Source organism: Somniosus microcephalus, chromosome 19, assembly GCF_052327205.1.
Source record: "Somniosus microcephalus isolate GS21.2 chromosome 19, FLI_Smic_1.0, whole genome shotgun sequence".
NCBI lineage: Eukaryota > Metazoa > Chordata > Chondrichthyes > Squaliformes > Somniosidae > Somniosus > Somniosus microcephalus.
This window is the reverse complement of record NC_141005.1, coordinates 70705151-70730321: the sequence shown is the minus strand read 5'-3', so window position 1 is coordinate 70730321 and position 25171 is coordinate 70705151. Positions and strand designations below refer to the sequence as shown.

Below are 25171 nucleotides of genomic sequence, written 5' to 3'. Positions count from 1 at the left end.
CACTGCCCGCGGAAGGAGGGGAGGCCCCACTGCCCGCGGAGGGAGGGGAGGCCCCACTGCCCGCGGAGGGAGGGGGAGGCTCCCACTGCCCGCGGAGGGAGGGGGAGGCCCCACTGCCCGCGGAGGGAGGGGAGGCCCCACTGCCCGCGGAGGGAGGGGAGGCCCCACTGCCCGCGGAGGGAGGGGAGGCCCCACTGCCCGCGGAGGGAGGGGGAGGCTCCCACTGCCCGCGGAGGGAGGGGGAGGCTCCCACTGCCCGCGGAGGGAGGGGAGGCCCCACTGCCCGCGGAGGGAGGGGAGGCCCCACTGCCCGCGGAGGGAGGGGAGGCCCCACTGCCCGCGGAGGGAGGGGAGGCCCCACTGCCCGCGGAGGGAGGGGGAGGCCCCACTGCCCGCGGAGGGAGGGGAGGCCCCACTGCCCGCGGAGGGAGGGGGAGGCCCCACTGCCCGCGGAGGGAGGGGAGGCCCCACTGCCCGCGGAGGGAGGGGAGGCCCCACTGCCCGCGGAGGGAGGGGAGGCCCCACTGCCCGCGGAGGGAGGGGAGGCCCCACTGCCCGCGGAGGGAGGGGAGGCCCCACTGCCCGCGGAGGGAGGGGAGGCCCCACTGCCCGCGGAGGGAGGGGAGGCCCCACTGCCCGCGGAGGGAGGGGAGGCCCCACTGCCCGCGGAGGGGAGGCCCCACTGCCCGCGGAGGGGAGGCCCCACTGCCCGCGGAGGGAGGGGAGGCCCCACTGCCCGCGGAGGGAGGGGGAGGCTCCCACTGCCCGCGGAGGGAGGGGGAGGCCCCACTGCCCGCGGAGGGAGGGGAGGCCCCACTGCCCGCGGAGGGAGGGGAGGCCCCACTGCCCGCGGAGGGAGGGGAGGCCCCACTGCCCGCGGAGGGAGGGGAGGCCCCACTGCCCGCGGAGGGAGGGGGAGGCTCCCACTGCCCGCGGAGGGAGGGGGAGGCTCCCACTGCCCGCGGAGGGAGGGGGAGGCTCCCACTGCCCGCGGAGGGAGGGGAGGCCCCACTGCCCGCGGAGGGAGGGGAGGCCCCACTGCCCGCGGAGGGAGGGGAGGCCCCACTGCCCGCGGAGGGAGGGGAGGCCCCACTGCCCGCGGAGGGAGGGGAGGCCCCACTGCCCGCGGAGGGAGGGGAGGCCCCACTGCCCGCGGAGGGGGGGGGGGGGGGGGGAGGGCTCCCACAGCCCGCGGAGGGGGGGGGGGGGGGGGGGAGGGCTCCCACAGCCCGCGGAGGGAGGGGGAGGCCCCACTGCCCGCGGAGGGAGGGGGAGGCTCCCACTGCCCGCGGAGGGAGGGGGAGGCTCCCACTGCCTGCGGAGGGAGGGGGGAGGCCCCACAGCCCGCGGAGGGAGGGGGAGGCTCCCACTGCCTGCGGAGGGAGGGGGGAGGCCCCACAGCCCGCGGAGGGAGGGGGGAGGCTCGCACTGCCCGTGGAGAGGAGGGGGGGAGGCTCGCATGGCCCGCGGAGAGGAGGCTCGCACTTCCCGCGGAGAGGAAGGGGGGGGGGGGGGAGGCTCGCACTGCCCGCGGAGAGGAGGGCGGGGGGGGGGGGGGGGGGGCGGGGGGGAGAAGGGGGAAGGCTCGCACTGCCCGCGGAGAGGAGGGAGGTGGGGAGGCTCGCACTGCCCGTGGAGAGGAGGGGAGGGGGGAGGCTCCCACTGCCCGCGGAGAGGAGGGAGGGGGGAGGCTCCCACTGCCCGCGGGGAGGGGGGAGGCTCGCACTGCCCGCGGAGAGGAGGGAGGGGGGGAGGCTCCCACTGCCCGCGGAAAGGAGGGAGAGGGGGGAGGCTCCCACTGCTCGCGGAGAGGAGGGGGGGGGGGGGGGGGGAGGCTCCCATTGCCCAGGGAGGGGGGGGGAGGCTCGCACTGCCCACGGAGAGGAGGGCGGGGTGGGGGGGGGGGGGGGTGAGGCTCGCACTGCCAGCAGAGAGGAGACGGTTCCACCAGCTCTCCAGTACCTTGTCTAGATGGCCATTCTTCAGCTGTGCAAATGTAGGTGGGCAGTTCGACCATGGGAGGGCATCATGGCCAATCCTCACCCAACATCCACCGCATGCCCTTTTCAGCAGAAGGCACTGGCTGAGTAGGAGCTGGAACCCTGGCTGGTCGTTGGCCCACCCCGCCTCACGAGCAATGATGCCGATTGGAGGAGTCGCACTGCGCCTCTAGCTGAGGCCAGCTAACTCAGCACAGGTCAGTTATCGAACTAGGGACCGCCTGAATGGCTCAGTACCACAGGAGGTGGTGCATTTCTCCATCGAGTCAGAGGGTGAGCTCTGCCTGCTGTGTTAACGATCGCACTCCCGCGGGTGCTGGGAAACACTGGGAGCAAATGGAAGTACATGGCATCCTGTATTTAGACACAATAACCTGATCTAATCTTGCATCCTTCTGTATCATTAATTGGTAACTAGGCAACAAAGGTCGCAAATAAGCAATCTGACAATTAGCAGCCAAGTCTGGGAATGCCGTTTGATTAAATTAGCATCACTGATATGTTCATGGTGAAGATTTATAGAGAGCCGGTTCAGCAGCACACAGACCAGCCTGAGCATTTCAAACCTGCACTGCACTGAATACCACAAGGCAATCGCCCGCTCTGCAACTCACTGGGCTCGGCCAAGAAATTGGCCCATTATGTAACTTGCATCAGTGAACTGGCCTAAATGTCAGAACCCCTGGCATTAGATTTAACTAAAGAAGCACTCATACAAAGCCTGGGTAAACTACAGTTGATACAGTGGAGCAAGTGGCTCTTTAAAAGGGGCAGTCTCCATCAGGCTGCCTCAATTCAGAACAATAATTCAACCCTCCCTGTGAGACGGAGAGAGTGCTATAACCAAGAGGTTGACACTGAGGGTGGGCTGTGTGACAGACAGAGTGCGCAAAATGGCTGCCACGCCTGCCTCAATAACAGCAGTGACTGCCCTTTGATGCAATTCACTGTACCTGAAGCTTTCAGAACATTTCAGAGAAACTTGATCGGGCACTACACGAACACAAGTCTTTCCTATTGGAAAATGACTAGTGCCTGGATTCAAGGATCAGAACTGGTCAGGCAGCAAATGCCTCTTCAGCGACTCTCACAAGAAAAGCTGAACAGATTTACAGTATCGTGGTAAACACTCAGAATATTTTTGTACTTAAAAATATTCTACCATTGCAGGAACTTAGCCTGCCCGCACGAGGGCATTGAATTTAGGTTGTAGGATCCAATCACCGACCGGGCACTGGATTAATGTAGGATCCAATCACCGACCGGGCACTGGATTAATGTACGATCCAATCACGGACCAGGGCACTGGATTAATGTTACAGAATGCAATCACTGACCAGGGCAATGGATTAATGTAACAGGATGCAATCACTGACCAGGCACTGGATTAATGTTACAGGATCCAATCACTGACCAGGGCACTGGATTAATGTAACAGGATGCAATCACTGACCAGGCACTGGATTAATGTTACAGGATCCAATCACTGACCAGGGCACTGGATTAATGTTACAGGGTGCAATCACTGACCAGGCACTGGATTAATGTTACAGGATGCAATCACTGACCAGGCACTGGATTAATGTTACAGGATCCAATCACTGACCAGGGCACTGGATTAATGTAACAGGATGCAATCACTGACCAGGCACTGGATTAATGTTACAGGATCCAATCACTGACCAGGGCACTGGATTAATGTTACAGGGTGCAATCACTGACCAGGCACTGGATTAATGTTACAGGATGCAATCACTGACCAGGCACTGGATTAATGTTACAGGATGCAATCACCGACAGGGCACAGGATTAATGTTACAGGATGCAATCACTGACCAGGGCACTGGATTAATGTTACAGGATCCAATCACTGACCGGGCACTGGATTAATGTTACAGGATGCAATCACTGACCAGGGCACTGGATTAATGTTACAGGATGCAATCACTGACCAGGCACTGGATTAATGTTACAGGATGCAATCACTGACCAGGCACTGGATTAATGTTACAGGATGCAATCACCGACCGGGCACTGGATTAATGTTACAGGATGCAATCACTGACCAGGGCACTGGATTAATATTACAGGATGCAATCACTGACCAGGGCACTGGATTAATGTTACAGGATGCAATCACTGACCACACACTGGATTAATGTTACAGGATGCAATCACTGACCAGGCACTGGATTAATGTTACAGGATGCAATCACTGACCAGGGCACTGGATTAATGTTACAGGATGCAATCACTGACCACACACTGGATTAATGTTACAGGATGCAATCACTGACCAGGCACTGGATTACTGTTACAGGGTGCAATCACTGACCAGCGCACTGGATTAATGTTACAGGGTGCAATCACTGACCAGCGCACTGGATTAATGTTACAGGGTGCAATCACCGACCGGGCACTGGATTAATGTTACAGGATGCAATCACTGACCACACACTGGATTAATGTTACAGGATGCAATCACTGACCAGGGCACTGGATTAATGTTACACGATGCAATCACTGACCAGGGAACTGGATTAATGTTACAGGATGCAATCACTGACCACACACTGGATTAATGTTACAGGATGCAATCACTGACCAGGGCACTGGATTAATGTTACACGATGCAATCACTGACCAGGGAACTGGATTAATGTTACAGGATGCAATCACTGACCAGGCACTGGATTAATGTTACAGGATGCAATCACTGACCAGGCACTGGATTAATGTTACAAGATGCAATCACTGGCCAAGCACTGGATTAATGTTACAGGATGCAATCACTGACCAGGGCACTGGATTAATGTTACAGGATGCAATCACTGACCAGGGCACTGGATTAATGTTACAGGATGCAATCACTGACCGGGCACTGGATTAATGTTACAGAATCCAATCACTAACCAGGGCACTGGATTAATGTTACAGGATGCAATCACTGACCAGGGCACTGGATTAATATTACAGGATGCAGTCACTGACCAGGGCACTGGATTCATGTTACAGGATGCAATCACCGACCAGGGCACTGGATTAATGTTACAGGATGCAATCACTGACCAGACACTGGATTAATGTTACAGGATGCAATCACTGACCAGGCACTGGATTAATGTTACAGGATGCAATCACTGTCCAGGGCACTGGATTAATGTTACAGGATGCAATCACTGACCAGGGCACTGGATTAATGTTACAGAATGCCATCACCGACCGGGCACTGGATTAATGTTACAGGATGCAATCACTGACCAATGCACTGGATTAATGTTACAGGATGCAATCACTGACCAGGCACTGGATTAATGTTACAGGATGCAATCACTGACCAGGGCACTGGATTAATGTTACAGCATGCAATCACTGACCAGGCACTGGATTAATGTTACATGATGCAATCACTGACCAGGCACTGGATTAATGTTACAGGATGCAATCACTGACCAGGGCACTGGATTAATGTTACAGGATGCAATCATTGACCAGGGCACTGGATTAATGTTACAGGATTCAATCAATGACCAGGGCACTGGATTAATGTTACAGGATGCAATCACTGACCACACACTGGATTAATGTTACAGGATGCAATCACTGACCAGGGCAGTGGATTAATGTTACAGGGTGCAATCACTGACCAGGGCACTGGATTAATGTTACAGGATGCAATCACTGACCACACACTGGATTAATGTTACAGGGTGCAATCACTGACCAGGGCACTGGATTAATGTTACAGGATGCAATCACTGACCAGGGCACTGGATTAATGTTACAAGATGCAATCACTGGCCAAGCACTGGATTAATGTTACAGGATGCAATCACTGACCAGGGCACTGGATTAATGTTACAGGATGCAATCACTGACCAGGGCACTGGATTAATGTTACAGGATGCAATCACTGACCGGGCACTGGATTAATGTTACAGAATCCAATCACTAACCAGGGCACTGGATTAATGTTACAGGATGCAATCACTGACCAGGGCACTGGATTAATATTACAGGATGCAGTCACTGACCAGGGCACTGGATTCATGTTACAGGATGCAATCACCGACCAGGGCACTGGATTAATGTTACAGGATGCAATCACTGACCAGACACTGGATTAATGTTACAGGATGCAATCACTGACCAGGCACTGGATTAATGTTACAGGATGCAATCACTGTCCAGGGCACTGGATTAATGTTACAGGATGCAATCACTGACCAGGGCACTGGATTAATGTTACAGAATGCCATCACCGACCGGGCACTGGATTAATGTTACAGGATGCAATCACTGACCAATGCACTGGATTAATGTTACAGGATGCAATCACTGACCAGGCACTGGATTAATGTTACAGGATGCAATCACTGACCAGGGCACTGGATTAATGTTACAGCATGCAATCACTGACCAGGCACTGGATTAATGTTACATGATGCAATCACTGACCAGGCACTGGATTAATGTTACAGGATGCAATCACTGACCAGGGCACTGGATTAATGTTACAGGATGCAATCATTGACCAGGGCACTGGATTAATGTTACAGGATTCAATCAATGACCAGGGCACTGGATTAATGTTACAGGATGCAATCACTGACCACACACTGGATTAATGTTACAGGATGCAATCACTGACCAGGGCAGTGGATTAATGTTACAGGGTGCAATCACTGACCAGGGCACTGGATTAATGTTACAGGATGCAATCACTGACCACACACTGGATTAATGTTACAGGGTGCAATCACTGACCAGGGCACTGGATTAATGTTACAGGATGCAATCACTGACCAGGGCACTGGATTAATGTTATAGGATGCAATCACCGACCGGGCACTGGATTAATGTTACAGGATGCAATCACTGACCAATGCACTGGATTAATGTTACAGGATGCAATCATTGACCAGGGCACTGGATTAATGTTACAGGATGCAATCACTGACCACACACTGGATTAATGTTACAGGATGCAATCATTGACCAGGGCACTGGATTAATGTTACAGGATGCAATCACTGACCAGGGCACTGGATTAATGTTACAGGATGCAATCACTGACCACGTTACAGCGTGCAATCATTGACCAGGGCACTGGCTTAATGTTACAGGGTGCAATCACTGACCACACACGGGATAAATGTTACAGTATGCAATCACTGACCACACACTGGATTAATGTTACAGGATGCAATCACAGACCGGGCACTGGATTAATGTTACAGGATGCAATCACTGACCAGGCACTGGATTAATGTTACAGGATGCAATCACCGACCAGGGCACTTGCTTAATGTTACAGGATGCAATCACTGACCAGGGCACTGGATTAATGTTACAGGATGCAATCACTGACCAGGGCACTGGATTAATGTTACAGGATGCAAACACTGACCAGGGCACTGGATTAATGTTACAGGATGCAATCACTGACCGGGACACTGGATTAATGTTACAGGATGCAATCACCGACCGGGCACTGGATTAATGTTACAGGATGCAATCACTGACCAGGGCACTGGATTAATGTTACAGGATGCAAACACTGACCAGGGCACTGGATTAATGTTACAGGATGCAATCACTGACCAGGCACTGGATTAATGTTACAGGATGCAATCACTGACCATGGCACTGGATTAATGTTACAGGATGCAATCACTGACCACACACTGGATTAATGTTACAACGTGCAATCACTGACCAGGGCAATGGACTAATGTTACAGGGTGCAATCACTGACCAGGCACTGGATTAATGTTACAGGATGCAATCACTGACCAGGGCAATGGACTAATGTTACAGGATGCAATCACTGACCACACACTGGATTAATGTTACAGGGTGCAATCACTGACCACACACTGGATTAATGTTACAGGGTGCAATCACTGACCAGGGCAATGGACTAATGTTACAGGATGCAATCACTGACCACACACTGGATTAATGTTACAGGATGCAATCACTGACCGGGACACTGGATTAATGTTACAGGATGCAATCACTGACCAGGGCACTGGATTAATGTTACAGGGTGCAATCACTGACCAGGGCACTGGACTAATGTTACAGGATGCAATCACTGACCACACACTGGATTAATGTTACAGGATGCAATCACTGACCAGGGCACTGGATTAATGTTACAGGATGCAATCACTGACCACACACTGGATTAATGTTACAGGATGCAATCACTGATCAGGTCACTGGATTAATGTTACAGGATGCAATCACTGACCAGGCACTGGATTAATGTTACAGGATGCAATCACTGACCACACACTGGATTAATGTTACAGGATGCAATCACTGACCAGGGCACTGGATTAATGTTACAGGTTGCTATCACTGACCAGGCACTGGATTAATGTTACAGGATGCAATCACTGACCAGGGCACTGGATTAATGTTACAGGATGCAATCACTGACCAGGCACTGGATTAATGTTACAGGATGCAATCACTGACCAGGGCACTGGATTAATGTTACAGGATGCAATCACTGACCAGGGCACTGGATTAATGTTACAGGATGCAATCACTGACCGGGACACTGGATTAATGTTACAGGATGCAATCACCGACCGGGCACTGGATTAATGTTACAGGATGCAATCACCGACCGGGCACTGGATTAATGTTACAGGATGCAATCACTGACCAGGGCACTGGATTAATGTTACAGGATGCAATCACTGACCAGGCACTGGATTAATGTTACAGGATGCAATCACTGACCAGGCACTGGATTAATGTTACAGGGTGCAATCACTGACCAGGCACTGGATTAATGTTACAGGATGCAATCACTGACCAGGGCACTGGATTAATTTTACAGGATGCAATCTCCGACCAGGCACATAGAATCCCTCCACTGAAACGGGCACAACTGGCAAAGCTAAGTGTAGAACTAGGTTTTGGATCTGAGATTTACACTCAAAATCATGAGAGAGATTTTCCAGTGTTAGGAGGCAGGTTTATGGAGGGCTGCAATTTGCAAATGACAGGATCAGTTACCAAAACAAATGGCGTTTCCAATGCCTCAAGCAAACCCGATGAATTAGCAGCACTTTCTCCTTTGCATCCTTTCATATTGAAGGCCAGGAACTGTGGAACTTGTTAAATATCGAAGTCACGCATTGTTAAAGTTGCACAGGTGAAAATAAGCTTGGGAATTTCAGAAAGACATAGTGGTACACTATTCAGAAATTCTGTTTCCAATCACTGCCACATTTGCCGTGACTGATAAATTATAGCAAAACTCTACCACCTGCTGGTAGGAACCGGAACATCTGGTTATTCATCAACAGTGGCTCAAAATACAATACATCGCAGGATTAGGAACATGGATCACCGACACTCCTTCAAACTCGGAACCCACTCCCCCAGATTGTAAACATATCTACAGCAGGCCACCTCATTTGTCTTCAGTTAACTGACGGCAGCCGCTCCTGTGGTGGGGTTTTTTTTTAAATAAAAAGCAGACATTATTGATTGGAATGAGGAGTCAGTTGAAAACCAGGCGTGTGCGTGGAAGCAGTTAATTACTCCATCCATTGTGTACACCGCCCACCCTCAGTATCAGACTCTGTTATAACACTCTCTCCATCACACCCACCCTCAGTACAAGGCTTACAGGGTACATTCCCTGCGCAAACATATAGCATTTCCACACGATCCATGAAGCAGAGATGTCAGGAATAGTTAAATTTGATATTTCAATATTCAACCCATTTATATATGGATGTCACACAGAGCCAGCTCACTCATACCAAGCCGCTTCTGGCCATTGTGGTAACTGATTGTACTGCCGATCTTTCACTGTCAAACCAATGAGATTTTCAGGATTTCCAATTGCTCTGCTAAGATCCATGGTCTGATATTTTGATCTGACATTTTAATTTCTGGATAATGAAGATTTACATGCTGCCAGAACGTTCTACAGTGCTACGCTCCCATTCGGCATATGGTCATACTTCAAAATCACATTACTGACCCTTCCTTTTGTCCTTTCAGCATCTCCGACCTGCTTCCGATAAAGGCTTTACAAGTATTCCCACATTATGCTGTTCAAATGATGGGAAATAACCTGGACAACCTATACTAGCAATGAGCACTTTATCAAAAAAATTAAACTATGCCTCTGGTTTTCAAATCTCTTACCATTCTCCCCCACCCCACCCCACCCCCTGCCCGACTCCAGCGTTAGAACAACCAACATATTATGCAACAGGGATACGAACATCGAACAATGACGGACAGGAAAAGGCCCTCGGTCTCAGCCTGTCCCACATAATTGTGATTGCCTGTGCTCCCCACCCGATACTTGCTGAATTAGTCACTTTGTTCAGCACTCAGATCTGCCTTCACTACTCTGGCTTTCTCAGACCGCTTTCCCTCTTCGCACTGTCTCCAATCTCCCCTCCCAATAGGCCACCAACATTTCCCCCACATGCTGCAAAAGCGGTTTTAGAGCACAGCTCCTCAAACTGCAGCCCCTGAATTATTTCTGCTGCTGCTGTATTTGCGAATGGCAATGACGTGTTTTTTTTTTTTTTTTTTTAAGGTGGCTGACATGTTCTTTGGGAATTTGAGATGGAACACAAGCGCTGTGCTAATAATTGCAGGGTGGCGGAATCCCCACATCGAGAAGTTTGAAAACAGTGGTTGAGAACGTCACAGAGTCATAACGGCACAGAAGGAGGCCATTCGGCCCATCGAGTCCGTGCCGGCTCTCTGTAGAGCAAGCCAGTCAGTCCCATTCCCCGGCTCTATCCCCGTAGCCCCGCAAGTTTATTTCCCTCGAGTGCCTATCCAGTCTCCCCTTGAAAACAGAGTGTCTCCGCTTCCACCACTTCCGTTGGCAGCGAGTTCCAGGTCCTCACCACTCGCTGCGTAAAAAAGTTTTTCCTCACATCCCCCCTGTATCTCTTGCCCAAAACCTTAAATCTGTGTCCCCTAGTCCTTGTACCATCAACTAGTGGGAACAGCCTTTCCCCGTCTAACCTATCCAAACCCGTCATAATCTTGTACACCTCTGTCAAATCACCCCTCAACCTCCTTTGCTCTAATGAAAACAAATCCAGCTTCTCCAACCTGTCCTTGTAGCTAAGATCCCCCATCCCCGGAACCATTCTGGTAAATCTCCTCTGCACCCTCTCAAGGACCCTCACATCCTTCCTAAAGTGTGGTGACCAGAACTGGACGCAATACTCCAGTTGTGGCCTAACCAGTGATTTATAAAGGTTCAGCATAACTTCTCTACTTTTGTACTCAATACCTCTATTTATGAAGCCCAAGATCCCATATGCTTTGCTAACCACTCTCTCAATATGTCCCGCCACCTTCAGGGACCTATGCACATTAACTCCCAGGTCCCTCTGTCCCTGCACACTCTTTAAAACCGTGGGGGTGGAGGGTCTGAGGGAGAGGGGTGGAGGGTTTGAGGGAGAGGGGTGGAGGGTCTGAGGGAGAGGGGTGGAGGGTCTGAGGGAGAGGGGTGGAGGGTGAGGGATGGAGGGTCTGAGGGAGAGGGGTGGAGGGTCTGAGGGAGAGGGGTGGAGGGTCTGAGGGAGAGGGGTGGAGGGTGAGGGATGGAGGGTCTGAGGGAGAGGGGTGGAGGGTCTGAGGGAGGGAGGTGGAGGGTTTGAGGGAGAGCGGGGGAGGGTTTGAGGGAGGGAGGGGGAGGGTTTGAGGGAGGGAGGGGGAGGGTTTGAGGGAGGGAGGGGGAGGGTTTGAGGGAGGGAGGGAGGGGGAGGGTTTGAGGGAGGGAGGGAGGGGGAGGGTTTGAGGGAGGGAGGGGGAGGGTTTGAGGGAGGGAGGGAGGTGGAGGGTTTGAGGGAGAGCGGGGGAGGGTTTGCGGGAGGGAGGGGGAGGGTTTGAGGGAGGGAGGGGGAAGGTTTGAGGGAGAGCGGGGGAGGGTCTGAGGGAGAGCGGGGGAGGGTCTGAGGGAGGGAGGTGGAGGGTTTGAGGGAGGGAGGGGGAAGGTTTGAGGGAGGTGGAGGGTTTGAGGGAGGTGGAGGGTCTGAGGGAGGGAGGGGGAGGGTCTGAGGGAGGGAGGGGGAGGGTTTGAGGGAGGTGGAGGGTTTGAGGGAGGGGGAGGGTTTGAGGGAGGGAAATCCCTCGGTGGCTTAATTAAGGAAAACATCTGATTTTTTTCCAGCTGGAAACTTGGTTTAATCCGATAACTAGAGCGGGAAACAGGACATGCTTATTGGATGTTTTCAATCCAGGTTTAGGGATCTGGTTAGCTGGATTTTGCTTCTCGCCCTCCGATTAACCCGGCATACAATATAATCCAGTTAAAAGCAACAGGAATCAGACTTCATGACATGGGGTCGCCACCCTTTCGGTTTTTAAAATACGAATCCATCGTTTTAAAAACAACACGTCTGTGTCTTGTGATGTGGAGACATTAATTATTGACATTAGTTGCTGTGTAATGTCGCCCGCAAAGCAAACCTCAAACCATAATCTCATGCCCTGTCCCACCCTGCCGCTCTCCATTTGGCAGCAGTTGGTAACCCCCCACCCCCAATCTGAACAAGGTGAAGGACGTGTATTACGTACCTGTCGCCGTCGGTCTCTGGGAGGAGATCATAGCAGCCCTCCGTGTAGTCGTTCTGCAGGCTCTGTCGGTCTGGGAAGTAGTCTGTGGTGAGTGGTAAGCAGGCAGGTGTGGTGAGAGACTTCCAGTCAACACCCACTGTGCAACAGAAACTGGGCACTACAGGAGGAGCAGACAGCATCAGAACTTCAGCCGGCAGATAATCATACGCACACCGAGTTCCAGGAAAGAGGGAAGGGGAAGGGACGGGAGGGGAGGAGAGGGGGAAAGGAAAATTAGAGCCATTGATTGAGCAGAAAGGGAAGGGAGTAGGAAGAGTGAGAAAGAAAAAAGAATCATTAGCTGTTAAAAAAAAAGATTCTCGCTATCCAAATTTAACATGCATATTCATCACTGAGCATAATTTGACAGCAATATCAAAACACAAAAGGTGTTACTTTAATAATTGTTAAGCATTTAAATTAATTGTGTGGTGTGCAACACAAGAGAAGGGATTATTTGGTTGTCAATCATATTTTTCATCCATTGTTGAAAGGTAGCGGGATTGGGGTTGTTAGGTAAAGTGAGGTTTCATTGTATACGACACATCCAACACACAGAGCACAGGAGGTGGGCCACAACCACATACCATGCGCCAGTAAGCTTCAGAGCAGGAAAACGGGCACAAAAAAAAGTAGAAATGAAGTGGGAAAGAAAGTAAATCCAGCATCAAATCCTGCAACATTCAGCACTGCTGTGAGTAAATGGTTTTCCTCCTACTGCTACACCAGGAATCACACAGAACCTTTTCCAAGCTTGCTCAATGTAAGGATACATTCGCGGGTTCCTTGCTGCAGCAGTCAAGTGGTATCAGGCATACAAATGTTAAAGTGAGAGTCAAAATAGCCACACACACACACACACACACACAAAGTAGCCCGCTCCCAGGATCACGTTCCATGTTTAGCTGTAGTGACACCGACGTTGCTCATGTCAGACATACACCTGTTACGTGAACGTCAAGACCCAGTTAGTACATCAGATAGTTGTTACTTCTTATTGCAGTTAGTTTGATTATGTGCAGTTAGTAAAATGTTCAGACCAAGTACACTTTTTAATCCTTCAGATTTTCTCCTCTCCTTTCCTCAAGGTGCTCTCACTGGGCTATGGTTCCATGGGCACTAGCTGCCCTCAAGGTGCTCTCACTGGGCGATGGTTCCATGGGCACTAGCTGCCCTCCAGTGCCTTAGCCAAGTGCCCACTCCTAATGAGCGAGTCTGGAGAGCAAGTGTCAGCAGGGCTGTGGAGGCCAAGTCCTGGCATTTACACACACACACACACACACACACACTGCCCAGCAGGAGTCACTGGGTGACGATCAGGAGCAGGAGCTCCCGGTTGATTTCTTTCGCCCCCATCGACCCCGAGGTACTTAAGCCAATTGTAGGCCCTGCCCCCCCCCGCCATTGCTGCCCTGGTTGGACCACAGACTGGGAACGAGACCTGGGACTGTCGTCTTACACCAGGCACTGCTTTTACCCAGTAGACCATTGAGGGAACTGTGTTTCTCCACATGCACAGTGCCACAGCACCAGAATAAAGAGAGTTAGAATTAGTGTAAACATTGTCTGCATTTTAAAAAAAGTGATATTAGTAAACGTTCTTTTAAACCAGAGACCAATAAATAAAATCCAATTCAAAGGATTATTTGACCAGGCATGGTGTCCTGCAGTCAACGGTGCACGAATATAAAACAAATTTATTTGGAAATTTTCCACTTGGATTGTCAATTTTTGCTTCCCAAATTTCTCCCCTTTTCTCCACTCCTCTTGGAGACATTATTGCGGAGCCGAATACTCCGCACGGATATTTTCCAGCAGAAATGGGAACTCTATCCTCCACCCCAAGCTGAGCAGCAATGCGCCCAATTCTAATGTCCCGACTTTAGAGCTGGCTGGGCTTGGCCAAAACAGCACAGACTAGCGATCAAACCCTGGGACTGCTGCTCTGTATGGCTCAGTGCTACACCAGGCGGTGCCTTCACTCATTAGGACTTGGCCAGGGTCTTTAGATCTTTATTAAGTGGGAGTGAACAGGAATGGTACACTGGAATTCAAAGCTTGGATCAGGTCACGTTATCCCAGTCCTGTAATTGGTTGCCATCATGAGCGGCCCAGACTGCTCTAGTCTGGTTTGGATAACAAGAACTAGAGTTAGACACAACAAGCGCAGCTGGATAAACTAAGTCAGGCGTGCAGGGTGTGGCTGGATTTCAGAGCCAGTCAGCAAGGACTATGGTGGTCTGGGACAGAAGAGCCACATTTTTGTGGAGGGGTTGGGCATAGACAAAAAAGAACTAGGTGACACAAAGGAATGGTATCAAGGGCGAGAGTCAAAACAGTGAAATACCCACTCCCAGCTGATGGGAGATTTAATATTTTTACACAGTACTTTATAATATATAATACACATGCATTACAACAGTTATGTACAGGAAACTTTGGTTTATCCGGAGGTTATATGTCCGGAATACTCGATCTAACGGCAAAAATCAGGAGCCGTTTTCTATATGTTTTTTTAGTTCTCGTTGCTTTTTTTCCCCCCCCCAGTCAAGCACTGCAAGGTCTGTAGCTATAGCAACAGCTTCAGCTACAGACGCTTGCAGCTGCAGCCGACTGTTTTGAAGCTGTTGCTAAGCAACAGGGTTTGTTGATTCACACGGAGCTTCTCAGTTCCGTATGTTTAAACATTAACTCTGGTATGTCCGGCACTTTTGATGTTACGGCACCAGCTCGGTCCCGTCAGTGCCGGGTATCAGAAAGTTTCCTGCAATGCCATTCATTCAATACTGCACTGGCCCAACACCAGCATTAAGTTCATTGTTAAAAAACTGCGAGGTTCTGGTGGGAGCCGAAGTTTTCCCAGGTGAGCCGGGTTTTTGTGCTTTGCTAAAGCACACACCCACTGTCAGCTTGTACGGAGCAGTTGGTCAGCTTAATGTTCTTTCAACTGAAAGACACTGCCAGGACAGAGAGGCCCGAAAGTGTGGACACAATTGAAGGGGAAATATTACAACAGCATAAAATAGTTTTACATTAAACAGATTATTCCAAAATATAAGTTCTGTGAAGTGCAAACAGCAAAAAGACAAAAACTTTAATTCTACTGAATAAAATACACAGCTCGGGTGGGAGTTAGTCCCCCATTAATTAGAGCCGGGAGCAAGCGGAAGCCAAGTGCAGGCAGCGGAAGCAGCGCACGTCAACCCAAGCACCCCACCCACCCGCCCCTTCAACCACCGTCTGCCCCACCTGTGACAGAGACTGTAGGTCCCGCATTGGACTCATCAGTCACCTGTGAGCTCATTTTTAATGTGGAAGCAAGTCATCCTCGGTTCCGGGGGACTGCCTAAGGAGAAGAATTAGAACGGTGGAGTGGATAGACACAGGTTAACTCCAATCCCCTCGTGATCTCAGCTGTGTTGAGCAGGGAGACAGCGAGTGAAGGCCACCTTAACCTCCATGCAGGACAGAGGAAAAATCAGACAGGGCAGTCACTCCTGGGCCGTCTCTGCTGACTCCTGATGGTTAGTTACCAGAGGCACTGGGGAACAAACTGAACCCGGGCCCTTGAGTGAAGGTTCAGGCTCGATGGATGGAAAAAAGATGAAAATACAAAACGAAAAAAAATATACCAAAGCATCTTGAAAATGAAAAACATGCAATACATTTCTGTGTGGATCAGTTGTACAATGAACAGTTCAAAGGTTCACAGATGTACTAAAATAATTTAATTCTTCAGCTATTAAGATCTATTAGAGTAGGGGGGAGGGAGGGCAGGAGATGACAACAGATCTCTAGCACTCCTTTAATAAAAACTGAAAATGCTGTCAATACACAACAGGTTAACTCAGCGTCTGAAACGCGAGAGACAGGTTAATATTTCCTCAGAGGTTAGTATTCTGGTAACTGGCCTCTTCCCGAAGGTTAACCTATCCTTCCTCTGTCAGGTGCTGATGACCTGCTGTGCATTTCCACCGTTCTCTCTGCCTTTTTTCCCACATTTGCATCATTTGCCTTTTTCCCCTCTCTAGTTTGGCTCGGCTGAGTCAGTGACTCACTTGGATCACGGCCGGTAGAAGGGTCCTCATAAGATGACGGCTGGTTAAGAGGAGTCCCTGGAACAAAAGCAAGACATTGATCAGCCATTCTGACCTGGGTTAAGAGTCGCAGAGTCTGGAGGCATTGAGTGTCCAATGGTGCGTGCTTTGCAACTCACTGGCTTCGGATCTCACCAACAATGAAGTGCAAGGCTCCCGCCCATTGATCAGCAGCTACGAACAGATTGGACAGTTCTCACAGACATCCGACTGAAGACCAAAGCAACTCACAAAGGACTGGCAAATGTTCCACAAGCGCCCAACCCCCAAAACAGTCAGCCACCATTCACTTTAGGTCATGAAGAGTTTGCAAAACCAGAAGATTCCCAACAACTTCTGAAACAATTTTAATAATGAATCTTCCTCTCTGTGTTTGTTGATGGGGTCAGCCTGTCCCTCCACTCCCAACAGTCCCAAACTGCACGTGCATTGTTACTACGACAGGTTACATGGCCCCACTTGTGCATATATTTAAGAGGAGACGTTCAGTGGTTCTCGGGCTTACTGTTGCTGAAGCAGCCTTCCTTTTGCATCTTGTGTTAATACAGGCAAAATACAAATGCGAGCAGATTTTTTAAAAGCCAGATACAATGGCCCAGAAATTCGGGTCGGAGGCTTCCTCGATGTGAATGCAACCCAGGGTTACCCAGACTGCTGGTTCGAGCGTGGTGTCGGAGGCTGTCTCTGAGCTAGTAGTCTGACCCATTTCTTGGGGGGTGGGGAGGCGGCTGGAACAAAAAATCATGGCCCCGACCTGCACTTACCTACCGCGCCGGCCGTTGTGCTGTGGGCCCGCATGGGATTCCGATCCTGGGCCTGCTCCAATTGCCAGCGCACAGTGCTTGCGTATCCCAGGGGCACAGTTAGTTCGAAGCGTCCCCTGGGATCACGTGGGCCATGGAGAGCCAATCGTAGCAGGGAATCTCTATTCATAGATTTAACAGGAAGGCCTGTCAAATCTATGAATACAATTCAGCCCCAAAACATAACTAAAACTTCAAATAATTTTTTTTTTTTTTTTTTAAATCACATTTTTAAAATAACTATAAATTACATAAAATAATTAAAATATTTGAAAAAATTAATTACAGTTTCTAACAGGGCTAAAAATAAACTTACCTTTCTTTAAAGTATTTAAAAATAATAAACCTGTGGAAAAAATGTTTTAATTTTACTTAATTCACCACTTACCTTGTTAAAAGCAGGCCTTGCGACTGCTTTTTATAAGCGTAGCTGCTGGAGACTTATCCTCCCGGAAAAACCTGGGAAAAAAAACGGAAGTTCCAGGCGTACGCGCTGCCCCTCTGGCGCACGCGTTCGACCTGTGAACCCCTTCCTTTAAGGGAACGGAAGTTCCGGTTTCCCGCGCATGCGCAGTGCATGCACGAAACCAGCACTTTCGTTGGGCCTACGCGCGAGTACCCAGCGCGTACTCACCCGTAGGGACCAGAATTTCTGAGCCATGATTTTTTGTTCCAGCCGCCTCCCCATCCCCCAAGAAATGGGTCAGACTACTAGCTCAGAGACAGATCTCCGACACCACGCTCGAACCAGCAGTCTGGGTAACCCTGGGTTGCATTCATTAAAGGTAACGATGGTTGTATTAACCAGATAATCTAAGACAGCAAGTGATTTATTATTGTTCAATATAGTCAGAAACTGTGGTTTTCATGCAAAATCGTGTTAAATTGGGGACTGCATTGCACAGGGCAAGCGTGGAAATTCACGGCATTTGCCAAATCGCTGGTCGTAATTAGTGACCGATCACAATTTCCTCACACACCGGCCTGTTTCTCAGCAGTGCTGCTGACGTTGCTCGTTGACCTGAAGCCTCCACTGTCCTCCTCCAGGTGCCTGTCCTGCACCTGGAACTGGCCGTGCCGCTCCAAATTAACACCATTCTCCTCTTTGCAAGAGTTGGGGCGATTTTAGAAGGATGCACACACCCCATGACTGTGGCAAATGACCACATCCAAACTTGTGGCTAGTATCTACACGTTCAAGAGGCAACAAGATGCATGTTTGGAAAGAGAAGTGATTGAGGGATATGCTGAGAAGGTGTGTAGGTGGGTTGAGATCTATCAAAAGGGACGGGCTTGTGGGGGGTAAATGCCCTTTTCCGTTGCTAAAATTTCTTATGTTCCTACATTAAACCCACCAGATAGGAACAGGAGGCGGCCATTCAGCCCGTTGGCCTGTTCCACCATTCAGTTAGATCACGGCGGATCTGTATCTTAACTCCGTCTACCCGCCTTGGTTCCGTAACCCTTAATACCCTTGCCTAACAAAAATCGATCAATCTCAGTTTTGAAATGTTCAATTGACCCCCAGACTCAGCAGCTTTTTGGGAGAGTTTTCCAGATTTTCACTACCCTTTGTGTGAAGAAGTGCTTCCTGACATCACCCCTGAACAGCGAGCTCTAATTTTAAGGTTATGCCCCCTTGTTCGAGACTTCTCCACCAGAGGAAATGGGGTAGAGAGAAACTATCAAATCCTTCAATTATCTTAAACACCGCAATTAGATCACCCCTTTATCGTCTACACTCAAGGGAATACAAGCCTGGTCAATGCAAGCTGTCCTCATAATTAAACCCTTAACCCAGAGAAAGTGAGAAATGTGATGGCTGGTAATTGAACCCAAGTCAACTGCTCAGAAGGCAACCATGCTGATCACTGCACCACCATCACACAACTGCTACACGGTGATAACCTTTCTGCCACATTGTCTCCTCCAGTAGGATCACAACAGCCCTTCACCACAATGGCAGCTTTTAAGGCTGCTGAAAACACGTTACACCAGGAGCCCTATTGAAAGCTGAGCATTTGACAGGGGTTGGAACAGGCAGAGAGTCTGAGCCTGCGAGACGTGGTTCCGCAGAGTGACGGCACCCGGAATTCCCCAGGCAACAGACTCCGCTCTTGCTGGGTGGTTAATGAAGGACATTGGCAGAGACCAGAGAACTGACTGCACAGCACAGTGAGAGATAGAGGGAGGAAATGGACAAAGAAAAAGAAACTCCATAGGGCCACAATGCTGCAAGGGGAAACAGAAAGAGACATGTGGGTTGAGGGGAGCAGTGGGCCAGTGATCAACACTGGAGATGCAAAGGTGGATAAATATTCTGGCGTTTTGCTTCACAACCTTTGGGGGCAAGGGGGTATTTGTAAGTAACTTTCCCTCAGAAGATCGAATGAGTGGGAAGATCGAATGAGTGGGAAGATCGAATGAGTGGGAAGATCGAATGAGTGGGAAGATCGAATGAGTGGGAAGATCGAATGAGTGGGAAGATCGAATGAGTGGGAAGATCGAATGAGTGGGAAGATCGAATGAGTGGGAAGATCGAATGAGTGGGAAGATCGAATGAGTGGGATAGAATCCATGATGGGGGGAAAGTGTACTTAGTGAATGGAAGGAGCAGGCTTGATGGGATGCCTGGACTGATTCCACACTTCTTAAAATATAGAAACAGATTGGGAGCAAAAAAAAAGAATTGTAACAGTTCTTTATAGCTGATGAAACTCGTAACATTTTCCCTTTCTTTACAGATGCTGCCTGACTTGCTGGAGTGTTTCCATCATTTTCTAGTTTTGTTTCAGATTTCCAGCTCCTGCAGTATTGCTTTTGTTTTTTTTAGTTTTACTAGTAAGAAGTCGACGGGTAACAGGTGTCCTAACTCGCACCAAGTCCTGTTCACCCATCACCCCTGTGCTCATTGACCTACAACATTTCAAATCACTCCATGTCCTCGCTTCATCTCATCTCTGTAACCTTCTCCAGCCCTACAACCCTCCGAGATCGCTGCTTTCCTCCAATTCTGGCCTCTTGCACAACCCCCATTTTAAATCACTCACCGTACCTCCAGCTGCCTGGGCCCTAAGCTCTGGAATTCCCCCCCTAAACCTCCGCCTCCCCACCTCTCTCTCCTCCTTTAAGATGCTCCTCAAAAGACCTCTGACCCAGCTTTTGGTCACCTGTCCGAATATCTCCTTATGTGGCTCGGTGTCAAATAGCACTCCCGTGAAGCACTTTGGGATGTTTTACTAGGTTAAAGGCGCTGTACAAATGCAAGCTGTTGTTGTTTTGACCCGAGCAGTACATGACGATGCTGTTGTCGAGGCAACTCGGCTGGTTGAAGTGCACCTGGAGTAGTATCAGGCGCCCAGCTCTGTATTACCGTATCGGAGCTGTGCGCTCGAGGCCAGCATAAGGTGAAAAGATTAAACTAATTCATAAATCGAACAGAGAGAAGGAACAAGAAGAAAATAAGCCCACACCCTGCATATTCTCACCTGCACTGTAGCTGCTGGCAGGACTTATGGCAAACTCATCTGCTCCCGAACACCCCAGGAAAGACAGGTTATCGACAGCCTGCCTGGCAGTGCTCCGTCTGTGGGGGGGGAGGGAGGGGGGGGGGGTGTGGAGGGGGAAGAGAAACCGGAGATACATTACAATAAGCAGCAAGAACGCTCCAATGCTACCCAATGGTGCAATCAGAATCATCATTTTACTTTCACTCTTTAATTTTAATCAAAATGAAAAAAGTCCTGTCAGATGGAAGATAGGTTGCGATGAGAAATCCCTGCAGAGGTGAAGGACAAAACTGACAGGCAGCACTGGTTTTCGAGCCGAGACTCGGGATGTTGCACATCACATTGATCACACCATCACCGGGAATGGAGAAAGCAGGAAGTACTCCTCCCCCAACAGCGGAGAAGGGCGGGAGGGAAGGATGATACAAAGATGGGAGGGATAGTGAGTGAGGAGGACATAAAAAACCTGCAAAGGGACATAGACAGGCTAAGTAAGTGGGCAGAGATTTGGCAGATGGAATACAATACTGCACTTTGGCAGGAAAAATCATAGAGCAAGTTATTATCTTAATGGCAAGAAACTGGAAAGTACTGCAGTACAAAGGGATCTGGGGGTCCTGGTGCACGAAACTCAAAAGGTTAGTATGCAGGTGCAGCAAGTGATCAAGAAGGCCAATGGAATGTTGGCTTTCATTGCTAGGGGGATAGAATATAAAAACAGGGAGGTATTGCTGCAGTTATACAAGGTATTGGTGAGACAGCATCTAGAATACTGCATACAGTTTTGGTGTCCATACTTAAGAAAAGACATACTTGCTCTCGAGTCAGTACAAAGAAGGTTCACTCGGTTAATCCCGGGGATGAGGGGGTGATCATATGAGGAGAGGTTGAGTAGATTGGGACTCTACTCATTGGAGTTCAGAAGAATGAGAGGCGATCTTATTGAAACATATAAGATTGTGAAGGGGCTTGATCGGGTGGATGCGGTGAGGATGTTCCCAATGATGGGTGAAACTAGAACTAGGGGGCATAATCTTAGAATAAGGGGCTGCTCTTTCAAAACTGAGATGAGGAGAAACTTCTTCACTCAGAGGGTGGTAGGTTTGTGGAATTTGCTGCCCCAGAAATTTAAAACAGAAATAGATAGTTTCCTAGAAGTAAAGGGAATTAAGGGTTACGGGGAGCGGGCAGGAAATTGGACATGAGTCTAGGTTCGGAATGGTCATGGCCCTGTAGGTGGCGGAGCGGGCCCAGGGGCTGTGTAGCCTGGTTCTGCTCCTACTTCTTGTGTTCTAATTCTGTGTTAGATTTCAGGAGATGGTTTTATTCATGTTCCTGGCTGGGTTGGAGATCGCCTTTACAGAAGGTAATTACTGTAGAAAATATAGGGACAGAGTGATCTCCTGGACGAGTTTCGATCGCCTAGATGGGTCGGAGAGGAATTTCCCAGATTTTTTCTCCCAAATTGGCCATTGGGTTTTTTATCTGTTTTTTTGCCTCTCCCAGGAGATCACATGGGTTCGGGAGGGATGTAGAGTGATAGAAGATTTGAGGTTAGGATCAGATCAGCCATGATCTTATTGAATGGTGGGGCAGGCTCGAGGGGCCGATTGGCCTACTCCTGCTCCTATTTCTTATGTTCTTATGTTCTAAGACAGGTGCTGTACTATTTACTGTCAAAAGTTTTACTTCAAAATTAAATCAGCTTGAGAATTAATGGGCCGCCAAATCAGAGACCTGAAAACTGCAGCTTAGGAGAAGAGGAAGCGCAGTCTTAACAAAAACTGATCCACAATCTCAAATGTTAGAGGGAGAGATCAATGTGTTGGCTGTGTCTCTCACACACCCCTTATTACCCTGTTTCTGCTCACTAGTCCCACACAGCCTGTGGGGTCGCCATTTTACGCAGCTCTCTGGCTGTGACATCATGAAGTTCTACCCAATGACACCACATATGGGCAAAACGGATTGTTACATTGGCATCACCAGCTATGGCAACAAATCTCGTCTGCCTGCATGTCCCAAAAATGGAGGCTGCTCATACAGGTGTAACCAGCAGTCAACAACCGGTGACAGGAGGTGACGCAGGCCCTACTCACACCACCATTGTGATTTCCTGTGAACTCTCATTCACAACTAGCTGTTAAAACAATGCAGGCTGACCACGAAGCAAACTTTTCTAGAGCTGGATCATTTGTAATCTGCTTTACTTGGATCTGGGATGATGCTGGAATAAATCAGGCATCTTGGTATCTGTGTTTGTAAAACTTTAGGGATTGCACTCCAGGACTGGAGCACATTAATCTAGGCTGACACTCCACTGCAGTAATGAGGGAGTGCTGCAGTCTCTTTCAAATGAGACATTAAACCGAGGCCCCGTCTGCCCTTTCAGGTGGATGAAGATCTCGTGGCACTATTCAAAAAGAGCAGAAGAGTTATCCCGGTATCCCAGCCAACATTCCTCTCTTAACCAGCATCACCAAAAACAGATTAACTGGTCATTTATCGAATTTGCTGTTTATGGGATCTTGCTGTGTGCAAACTAGCTGCTGCGTTTCCTACATTACAACAGTGACAACACTTCACATCCAATTAATTACTTCTGAAGCGCTTCAAGTAATTTGGAGGATCAGAAGATGCAGGATCATAAGATGCAATATAAAAGGCAAGTTCTTTCATACAGCACAATCCAGTAAACTGCCTTTGTAATAAATTTGGATAAATGGCACTAGGCAGAACTGAAAAGAACTGCAGACAGGCTGGGTCTCCGCTGCATGTTTCTAGCTCCTGATACACCAATGGTATCGTCCATGCCCACCTGCCAGTTGCTTCATGATAGGCCAGCTCCAGCAGTTCTGCGGAGGACTGCGTGGGATCTCGCATACTGCTGCCCTGCAGCTCTGCCATATGCTGTCTGGTCTGGTGGTGGATCTGGATCGCTTCTCCAGAGGGGCCTGCAAAGAGAACGTACAGACAGTACAAATCACACCCAGCACCATGGTAACCACACACACACATACAGAACAAACTACATACACACACCGTGAGGAGGGAAATGATTTCATCCAGTTTCGGGTGCTGGTTTGGCTCAGTTGGTCACACTCTTGTCTCCGAGTCAGAAGGTTGTGGGTCCAAGTCCCACTCCAGGTTTGTGCCCAGTTCAGTGCAGTACTGAGGGCGTACTGCAGTGTGAGGGCTGCTGACTTTTCCACATAAGAAGTAAAAGCCAAGGATCCATCTCCTTGGTCCAATGTACGTTAAAGACCTCGTGATACTATTTCAACAGAAGCAGCAAATTCTTCCAGTATCCTGACCAGTATCCAGCCCTCAAACACCAACACCATGTGGGGAAAAGTTTGGCTCCTTTCACCATCCTGGAGGGGGATCCCAAATTTAAAAATGAAGGCAGAGTTCCTTTTACAATCCTGGGGAAACAAGCCCCCAGTTAAATATAGAGGAAAGCTGTGAATAGCTAAATCTGTAAACGCTGCAAGAGAACATTAATTGCAAGGCACCAGACGACTCTCGAACCCCTCATTATAGAGCCGGCTGGAGGGCCAACGCCCATGTCTAGGAAATTGGGGATGCCCAAAATTCTGGCTCTCTGGGACAGTCCACCATATCAATGAATGCTAACAATCAACACAAACCAGACACTCGCACCGTTAGACTGGCAGTATACCGCAGTGAAAGAGTTAGCTTTTATTTGCCAATTCCTCAAAGCAGAAACTGCTCAGAAAAAATTACGAACTATCCTCTTGTTTTTTTATGACCATATTTCCAGTAACAAGTTAAGATGCTCCTTTACTGAATAACCAGTCTGCCTCTGTACACAACACAGTGTAGTCCGTGTCAAGTGTTAAATATTTGATCTGATCAGGGGTCAGACTTTTGTCATAAATACTCCAGTGGAAAGCCATGGGGCAAGTTACCAAATATTCTTATTAGATAGTCTTTCTGCTCGGCACAATTGACAACTCACTCAGGTGGAGTCTCACACCTTTCTTTTTTTCAAAAACTGCTCTCCAAAATTTGCCAGCAGCTTTTGTTCTCTTTGTTCCATCTGCTGTCGTCAACTCTGCTCTGTCAATTTCTAAGATGACTCTTTGTAAATGTTCTGCTGGTTTCTAGCC

At 49.4% G+C, this 25171-nt stretch overlaps 1 protein-coding gene across 5 annotated transcripts in view; it reads right to left on the bottom strand.

Moving 5' to 3' along the window:
- Positions 1-25171, bottom strand: part of depdc5 (DEP domain containing 5, GATOR1 subcomplex subunit) — a 181404-nt gene that overhangs the window by 87352 nt on the left and 68881 nt on the right. For 4 of the 5 annotated variants that reach the window (XM_085962009.1, XM_085962011.1, XM_085962012.1 and 1 more), the window contains exons 22-25: positions 23857-23992; positions 21018-21115; positions 16688-16744; positions 12591-12774 (exon numbers count right to left, since the gene is read on the bottom strand). In XM_085962009.1, coding sequence (XP_085818135.1) covers positions 12591-12774; positions 16688-16744; positions 21018-21115; positions 23857-23992 — 475 coding nt within the window. The remainder of the gene's footprint in view (positions 1-12590; positions 12775-16687; positions 16745-21017; positions 21116-23856; positions 23993-25171) is intronic. The other variant, XM_085962010.1, reaches the window with a different exon arrangement.